Source organism: Tupaia chinensis, unplaced genomic scaffold (assembly GCF_000334495.1).
Source record: "Tupaia chinensis unplaced genomic scaffold, TupChi_1.0 Scaffold000159_1, whole genome shotgun sequence".
NCBI lineage: Eukaryota > Metazoa > Chordata > Mammalia > Scandentia > Tupaiidae > Tupaia > Tupaia belangeri.
This window is the reverse complement of record NW_006159630.1, coordinates 8,913,978-8,923,739: the sequence shown is the minus strand read 5'-3', so window position 1 is coordinate 8,923,739 and position 9,762 is coordinate 8,913,978. Positions and strand designations below refer to the sequence as shown.

Here is a 9,762-nt window from a genome sequence, read left to right as displayed (position 1 = left end):
TCAAAAAAAAGAAAAAGTTTGGGAAAAAAAAAAAAAAAAAAAAAACAGCATTCAGCAAAGTCTCTGTAAATCCCTGTCAGTTCATTTCCTGTTAACAGTTACTGCATGAGCCTTCTCTACTTTATCCCCAGATAAATAAATAAAAATAAATACCCAGTTCGGAGAGCAGCTCGATTTGTCTGAAGTTAAGCAAGCTGCAGTGGCTCTGACCAGACAGGCTGTTATGAGCAAAACCCTTTTCATGAGCCATATTTTGCTGGAACTCCAAAGGGGGCTGAATGAATCCTGAATCCAAATGGCTAAATGAACGAAAGTGGATTTAGAGAACACGGCCAGAGGTTAACCCTCCCACCGACCCAAGAGTGTGCTGCCTTCTGGTCCCCAAGGCAGAACCTGAGCGAGCAGCTCTGCTGCTCCCAGGCTTCGGGCCTGAGCCTGAGGGGGCACCGGCAAGGCGCTAACCTGGACATCACTGGGGCTCCCCGCTCCACGCTCCCCCTTGCCGGACTCCAGCGTCAGCTGTTTTTCCAGGCAAAACAGCACAGAAACTGGCTCACTTCCTTACCTGCATCATGCCCGAAGTCCTATTTCAGGGGCCTCAGAGGAGATCCTGGGGTTCTCTGCAGACAGACCCCTTTATCCCAGACCTTTTGGTCAGAGCTGCGACCAAAGCATTTTGCTCTACCTGCTTGGGCCCACACCTGGGGGGCATCTGCTGAGTGTGGCTGTCACAGGTGGAATGAGGCTGGAACTGACAAGACCTCGAGATGAACTTACAGAACTATCCACAGCCTCAGCCTCAAAAGCCACTGGTTCATAAATCCGAAGAGCAGTGAACATTCTGAAACAAATTCTAGCCCCCAGGGAAGGGGGTGGGTGCTTAATCAGTGCTGGGGAGCCACCAGGACTCAAGATCAAAACCCATTAGCTCAGACCCCGCAGAGCACCTTCGACAGACCCACACTGCTGCCCCCGCGCTTTGGGTTGGTGAGCGAATTCACAGGGAACCCAAGGGAGACGCATAGCTGGCCTCAGATGAGAGACCAAAAAACTGTTTCCATGCATGATTCAACATTTGTAGTCAATGGCTGTCACGAGTATAAATAATTCTCATCTATTTATAAGACCTTCTAGGACAAATTCCCTTTCTCACTTTCACAGCAAGAATTAATTTGTTTGTCAGTGTCCTAGAACAGATGCTTCCTGTCAGGCTGATCTTTTTGCCAACTAGGTCGAGGGAGAGGTTCTGGGCATTCATGGGTATTATGCCCCATTCTGAGCCCAGGCATCCCCTTTCCAGACATTCACCTCCACTCTCAAACCATGCATGCTTTTCTGTGGAGTCTATGCCGGATCTTCCCTTTGGGATAAATTTTCTCCATACTCAAAGCATGTATTAAAACAAGCATGAACCAAAAGGTTAAAAAAAAGTAGTTCTGCACCTTCCACACCGGCTAGTGAGTATTTACACTGCCCAGAGAAAGCCCCACCTTTCGGGCAGCTGATCAAATACACCAGACACCTCCCGCACCCAGCCCCCAGTCCAGCAGTGATGACCCAGCAGGATTGCAAAGAGCCCTCTGCAGGAGGCTGCCCGGGATACCCAGTGGGGCCCAGGTGGGAGGGCAGAATGAGACCCCACAGGGTTGAGCAGAGCTGCCGAGCCAGATTCCTGCCTGCTGTCTCGGAGTTAAGGCCAGTGGCCACGAGAGCTTCCTGCCAGGGCAAGTAGAACATACTCCACACTCCTCACATGACCAGCAGGGATCAACGGGCAGAATACGACAGCCCACATGGAGGACCTCTGGGGGTTCCTACCACATAGATATATTCAAAAGTAAGGAAGCCAGATGTCCAGGGGGTGGAAATAGACACTGCCATTCAAGCTTTTGATGGAAAAAAAAGAAAACCACCAGGAAGGCACAACGTCTTCCCTTTTAGACAACACCAGGACTGCCCAGCCAACCATCACACCCAGTTCTCCAGCCCAGAGGGGAGTCCTTCTATAACAGTCTCCCATTAGGCTCAGGGCCCAAAGGCCAAGTTACTAGAAATTCTCCCTTCTTCTGTTGGGAGATTAAGGCACCAAAGATTGCACATAGACTAGGAAGAGAAGAACCTCAGCCCACCTCCTGGGGCAGCGACTCCTCCAGGAGCCTGGCTCAATTCTATCCTTCACAAGCAACTGAAACAATGGTCTTCAGCTCCGCCTGCCTCCTCTAGTTCTTCCTCTCCCTTTTCTCTTTCTGGGTGAGCAGGGAATTCAAGCATCCATTCAAGGGTGCTTCCGCCCACCTCCAGGACTGGCTGGAGCACAACATCTGAGAAGGCTGCGTGTGCCCGGTCCACACTGCTCCTGGCAGCAGTGCCTCTCTGCTACTGGCAGGGCGCGCAGACGGCAGGGCTGCTGCCGACTGCCTGTGGTGACCTTCACGAGGCCTGGCCTGGCTCACTCTGCCCAACAACCACAATGTGCTCCTCTGTCAGATAGCACATGTTCCTTCTCAGACCCAACTCACAGTCCAGTGCAGCAAAAACAGAGCCTAAAATCTCAGGCTTGCCCCAATTTCCATGCCTTATAAATGTTTTTATTTAGACATTAAAGTCCCTCAGGGAATTCTTCTCAAATTATAGGAGGGAAAGCTAAAGATGTGCAACCAATAAATGGTAGAGGAAGCTCAAACCCAGACCCTGCTGCCACAGGGCCCACATCCCCCCGCCAGCCCTCACTGATAGACGCCTTGCCAGAGTTCTTATAGTCTACCACCACGGGGTGTGTGGTCACCTCCACAATACCATCACGGCTCAGGGAGGGTCAGGGCCACAATGACGGTCACTCCCCCCAGTTCTCTCAGCACACACCAACTGCACGCTGCCTTCTTCATCAAATCTGACATCTGAAATCGGAACTTCTCAAAACGTAAATAAGGGCATGATTAGTCACATTACCAAGAGGTTTAGGAAGAAATCACCATTGGGCTCCTCTAAACAGCCTTCAGCTGCCTTGTCCCCTGTCTGGTTGCACTGGATACTTCGCAGAGACACGAACAGTTTGAACAGTGGTCAGTCTCCTACCCAGACACAGCAGCCCACAGCAGAGTCGTACTCACCAGGTGAGGCATCAGGAGGTCAGCCAGGTAGACAAACGCAGCTCCCAAGGTAAAGCCGACGGCCACTGGGAAGAAGGCGAAGGCACCAAAGCCCCCCGAGGACGTGGCCATCTCGACTGCTGGGGCCAGGAGAGACCAGTAGGAAGCTGCCAGCATGACCTACAAAAACATGATGCGCACAGCCCGTGAGCCAACCAGGCAGTCTTCCAAGCAAAAACCTCTCGCACTCTATGGCACAAATTGCATCCGACAATTTCACACGTTAGGCCTTTAATCCAAGGTGGAAGGTCCCCAAGCCATAAGCCGCTCCTAGAATTCCTGAAACTGATATAAGTAGTCGACTTCAGTTAGTATAAAACTGACCCTAGGAGGATGGAGCCCAGTTTGCGGCCACCTAGCCTCTAATTCTTCTCGGTCAGGGGTGGTTTGTCCTTCAGGAAACATTTGGCAACATATCTGGAGACTTTATTTATTTACTTTTTATCTTTTAGTCTTTCGCTATAGGGCACTTGCTCTTGCTAGAGTGAGACAGACGAGGTGGTGGGGGAGGGAGGTAAGAAATCACTTGCCAGGAGAGCCAGCCATGCAGCTATCCCTTCTTCATTCTTGAGATTTGGGGCACGCATGCACACATGCCTGGCATAACTTTCAAGCCACCTGGTCAGGGACTGGAACTGCAAAGTTGGCCATGTGGGATCCAGCTACCTTAACCTTTACACCATCTGCTGGCTGCTATTTATTTATTTTTTACACCACATGCACACATGAAACAGAGATAAACACACCATCCCCAGTAGGGTCTGGTCATGCTGCAACCCTTTTTCCTCCAATGTTCTATCCCATCAGGATCTTGGGCACACATACGCATGCCCAGCATGTTTTTCCAGCCACAAAAGCCAGAATTTGAACCCTTATCATCCATGTGGGATCCAGCTTCTTCTGCATAGCACTTAATCACCACATTATGGGCCAGAGACACTTCTAGTTGTCACAGAAGGATGGAGTGGAGGGAGGTAGCTCCAGGCACCTAGTGAGTAGAGGGCAGGAGGGCTGGTAAACATCCTACAGTGCAAAGCATTGTTCCTGACAACAAAGAATTATCTGGCCCCAGATGTCAGTATTAACATTGTTGAGAATCCTGTTCTAATTAAATATTCCAAGATGAATGGCTCACTACTTCATGAACCCTGCTGCATTATAACACAGCTCTAATTACTACAAAGTCCTTCCTAATGATGAGCTCAAATCTGGTTCCCTCCCATTTTTACCCGCTAGCTCTAGCTGTGCTCGCTAGAGCATCAAAGGAGGTGTCTTGCCTCTGTGAAAACTGACATCTTTGAAATATTTGAAGACAACCAGTAAGTCAACGTCAAACTAGTCTCATCAATTTTCTTATCTCTGAAAAGGAAGAGGAAAATGTATTGATCAGCGACTTTTGCCAAAGACTAAGGCTTATGTCTGATATTTTATCATCCCAACAACCCGGGGCGGGGGGGACAACAGAGCAAATGTTGTTTCCTGTTGCTCTTTGTAGGTAACTTAATTGAATGCTGAAGTAACAAGGTCATCTGCTCAAGGTCACATAGGCAATAAGAGGCAGATCCATGGAAATGGTCAAGTATGACCCTAGTCAACTCAATAAGGGGAGAAACATGAGGGAGAAGAGACAAATGAGGCTGGCCTCAACTCTCAGCAAGGTCAATTTGATCAAAAGCGCTCTAGTACTTAGCAAATTAAACACAGATCCATGACTGTCTACTCTTACAGATGCCACGACATCTCCTCAGCCAGAGTACACCCACGACCCATCATAACTAAACGACAGTCATCACCAACACAAAACCGCTAATGTTGAATGAGTTTCTAAGGATTACTTAAGTTTTCCTTGCCTTAAAAAATACCTGCATTAAAAAATAGATCTGCATCACAGATCTCCAAAATAGCACGCAGAGTGACAGAACCAGGTATTACAACAGCAACAATAAAGATCAAATCCATGCAGAAGTCTGTGATTTTCCTTCTGCCAACTGTCATTCACTCATAGTCACTTGCTCTGGGCCAAATTCTCCCAGAAAATGTCTAACATGTCACCCATGGGAAACTATACTTGCCTCCGAAAGTCCCAGGAAGTATGGAAATGCCTCATTGAAATAGGGTGGGAGCTAAGGTTGACCAGCTCAATTCCACTATAAGAACCCATGATCAGGAAGTGTTTCAATGCTGTTTTTAGTCTATTACCTAAAATCTACAGTGAGTTTTACATATCGAATTGAGTACTGGGGCCAGCAGGTGTCCTGGTGGTTAAGGCACTGGATTCCCTCATGGCCAACTACAGTTCAAGCCCCAGACCCGGAGGCTTGAAAATCATACCAGGTGCATATGTATGAGTGCCCAAAATCACAAGAGGAGAATGAAGAAGGGATTGCGGCATGGTCATCCCCCGGGGGCTGATGTCTCACCTTTCAAAAAATGCAAATTAAGTACCACATAGGCTCATACGCAAATGATTTCAACTTTCAACAACACTGGCTAATTATTTAAAAGAAAGGAGTTTTTTATGGGTATGGAAAGAAGTCAATGTAGAATTTTCAGAGCTCATTTAGAGTGGATAGGGACTCATTTGGCAGATGGAAAAACTGAGACTTAAAGAGAGTCAGTGACTCCCCAAAGCCCCAGAGCAAGCTAATGCCATTCAAAGCTAATTGTACCATTCCCAGATCAAGTTAGTACCATAGCACCATCTTTACCCCAACACTGACCCAGAGTCTTCTAAGAAATTCTATAAGCTACCAGATTTAAATTACTACTTCCCCTACCATCAGGTAAAGAACCCCAGAACCAAAGTGTGGGATGAATCAGCTTCGGCAATAACTAGTCGATCCCATAGGCATTCTCCAATATTGTGATATAAACTACTCCCAGAAAGCGCAACACTAGAAAATTTTTAGCAGCTAATAAACAGTGGAAATGAGCCTGTTAAGCATGCTCTGTGAAGATAAATCAGACTTTACCACTTTCAACCCATTAATAGCCCCTAACTGCCTTAGAAGTAGGTAGGAAAACAAGGAATTAGGTAACATAATATAATCCCTCCCTAGCAGCACAGCTAAACTGGGGATTTGAAAGCAAAACATACACATATTATACTCTCAGTCAAAATCTATGAATAAAAGACACATCTTCCATTATTATCAGTTACTCTTTACCATCAGAACAGCCTAAATGCCATATGTATTCTGGATGGTCCTGCAACAGAAAAGGGTACCACTGGGGAAACAAGTGACATTCAATAAAGTCTAGAGTTTCAGTAATAATAACATACCCATGTTAACGTCTTAGCGCTGACGAATGCATCATGGTAATAACAACAAACCAATGTTAATTTCCTAGCTTTGACAAATGTATCGTAATTATTTGCGTAAGACAGTCACATTAAGGGAAACCAAATGAAGGGTCTATAAAACTCCCTTGTGCTATTTTTGCAGCTTTGCTGAATATCTAAATTGCTTCCAAAATGAAGAGCTTATTAAAAATTAATGATAATATTAACAGTTACCAAGGCCTGAGAGAAGCCTGAGGGAGTCCTTTCCAGATAAAGAATATAAACCACACCAGCAAAGACCTGAGGACCAGGGCACCCACACCTGGCCTCATGGGGCTGCTAAATGACTGGTCTGGGGCTTCACTCTGCAGCAGTCAGTGAAGAGTACATGCCTTAGCAAACTGAAACCTACAGCCTCCTTGCTCAGCATAGCTCCATAACTCAGCAGCGACAGCCAGCTAAAAGTGATAGAACTGGGATTTGAAACCCAAACCTGACCACAAGGCCATGCTCTTAAGCTATGCTCCTGACTCCGTCTCTTGGATGTTTTGAATTCTTTTCAAATTTAATATCCACACTGTGACTGACTCAATATGTCTAATCAGAGAATAATTTCTCTCTAAATACAATTTTCCAATGTTTAGTCTGCTAATGTGAAATTCCTCATTCACTTCAGAGTATCACAAAACCTACATGGTAGGACTTCTAGTTAAACATCACTAAAGAAACCCAAGCTGCTTGCTCCCAAATTCCCACTAGGGTGGAAGAACAGGGATAAGGAACAAAAACTCTTATTTTCAGAAGTGTTTCTGCACAATGATGTAACACCCGTCCAGACTGAGAATGTTGAAGGCTCCTGAATCACAGCTCTAACACAAAGCCTGAACGGAACTGGAGGAGACAGAGTGAGCAGTCATGCACAAGCTCTTCTCATGCTCCCTGAGATTAAAACCTTCCATTCTCTTCTGTATTCCTGTAGTCCTCAGAACTCAGCAAAGTTCATATATAATTCTTGTGCTTAAAACATCATGCAAAAATGCCACAGGGATCCACACTTTGCAATGCTATTAACTTCCCTCTGGTGTCAGCAGTACCCGCACCGAATAATCAAAAACGATCAGTTAAGGCCAGCTCCATGGTGTAGCATAATGTGCCAGTTTAGAGAATCTGGACCCCACAGGGCAACTGCAAGTCAATCCCCAACCCAGTCCACCTGAAACACACCAGGCATGCATACAAGTGTGCAAGATCTCACAGGCTGGAGGACTGAAGGAACAAGATCATGGTTTGACCAGACCTGTGGAAGATGCGCCTACTGTATGATGAATAAAGGGGAAAAAAAATGCCTTTAAAAAAATCAAATAGAGGCCCGCAGGTGGCATAGTGGTTAAGGTGCTGGACTCCCAAGTGGTCAATCACAGTCTGAGTTCCAGCCCTGGTGGTTTAAAAGTCACACCGGGTTCATGTGTGTGAGTGCCTAAAATCCCAAGGGGAGAATGGAAAAGGGATTGCAGCATGGCCATGCCCCCCAGGGGATGATTTATTGCTCTATTGTTCTCTCTCTTCCTCTCTCTCTCTAGTGAGTGCATGTATCCTACAGCAGAAAAATCTACCAAAAAAAAAAAAAAATCAGCTAAACACCTAGTCCACAGCAGACAAACCTTTTCATTTCTATTTAAGTGCTCATTTTGGAATAATTTCAGTTCTGGAGATATAAATGAATGTGTGAAGAGTTCCTTAAGGGATACATCAGATACATTCTGGCATGATGGGTACAGTTAAGCATTTCCTTTATTACAGCAACGACAGCTTAAATACTGAAAGGAAATTTGAGCCACAAAACAAAATTTCCTTCTTAATAAAAAGAGGAGAGAAAATTATTGCACAGAGTTCATGTACAATGCATAGAATAGCAGTATCAACTATTCACACTTCTAGAAGGTATATAGGGTCAATCCATGGCTTAGTGTTAAAGGAGCCAGATCACACATGGCTGACCACATGGTTCAAATCCCAGCCTCAAGAACTCAAAAAACATGCTGATATGTGTGCATGCATGCCCAAAACACCCAGACAGGATAGAGAAATGGAGGAGAAGGCATGGTGACATGATCATGCACCCCCCGGAGGGAGGTGCTTTCCATCTCTCCCTCCCTCTGTCTGTCTGTCTGTCTCTGGCCAACACATGTACCCTCTGGCAAAAATAAATAAATACATAAATAAGAGGAAAAGAAAAAAACATAGAGAAATCCACAGAAGAAAGGAACACATAATTTAAAATAACAATACCCAACCCAGTGCCTGTTGCAGATACGACCGTCCTTACTTGTCAGCTGAAGCAATAAACACAGACTCCAGCCTCAAGAAGGCTGTTGTGTAATTGAGGGGTAGGCATGGATTTGCAATGCATATAAGTCAAGGAAGTAACTACCCCAAAGGTACAGCCACCAAAGACTGTCTCTAAGTTCTGCCTCCAAATGAGACTTAAGATTATGTTTCAAAGGTCAACCAAGAGTACCTAGTTCCTGGCTGTCACATGGCCAACATTATGCCAGGTTGGGGGGGGGGGGGGGGGGGGGGGGAGGGGGGGTGCAGATAGGGGTCCTGCCTTTCAGGAGCTGGCTTTGTACGACAATGAGAGATGACAGAAGACGTCAGAAACGATCACCAGAGAAGGCATGAGAAATGATGAATGGAGAATCTGCGATCATGCCAAGAAAGGAGACAGAACGTTGTAAAAAAAAAAAGAATACCAGAAAAAAACACAGAGGAGGGCTTCTGAAGGTTGGATGTGACTTGGAAAGGAAAAGGGGGAACCAGTAGTTAGCGTAATGGCTATGTCGCTGGACTCCCACGTAGTCAACCGCGGTTCACGTCCCGGACCCGGTGGCTTAAAACTCACGCCAGACGCGTGTGCGTGCGTGCCCAAGATCCCGAGAGGAGAATGGAGGAGAAGAGATTGTGGCGTGACCATCCCCCCAGGGGGGTGATTTCTTGCTTTCTGTCTCTATGTCTCTCTCTGTCTGTCTGGCGAGCGCACGCGCCCTATAGCAAAAAAAACCTCTCAAAAAAAAAAAAAAAAAAAAAAGGAAAGGAAAACGGAAGTGGCTCCTCTCTAGCTAGGACGGAGCGAGTCCCAGAGGCATGCATATGTTGCAGGGACTGCGAGGGGATCCTCCTGGCTGAAGAACAGGGTGTGTGTTGGAGCATAATGAGATAGTTGGGAAGCCATTTTGCCTGACTTCTTAAGTGTTGGGCTTCAGACAGCAGGTGGATTGTTTCCAACTCTAGCTACTCACTAGAATCAACTGGGATTTTCAAAATACAGGC

The 9,762-nt window shown here is 46.3% G+C and overlaps 1 protein-coding gene across 5 annotated transcripts in view; it reads right to left on the bottom strand.

The window, feature by feature from the left end:
- SLC39A11 (solute carrier family 39 member 11) overlaps window positions 1-9,762 on the bottom strand; it is a 383,280-nt gene that overhangs the window by 338,778 nt on the left and 34,740 nt on the right. For all 5 annotated transcript variants that reach the window (XM_014586792.2, XM_006145878.2, XM_014586793.1 and 2 more), the window contains exon 4: window positions 3,111-3,269. In XM_014586792.2, the coding sequence (XP_014442278.1) occupies window positions 3,111-3,269 (159 nt within the window). The remainder of the gene's footprint in view (window positions 1-3,110; window positions 3,270-9,762) is intronic.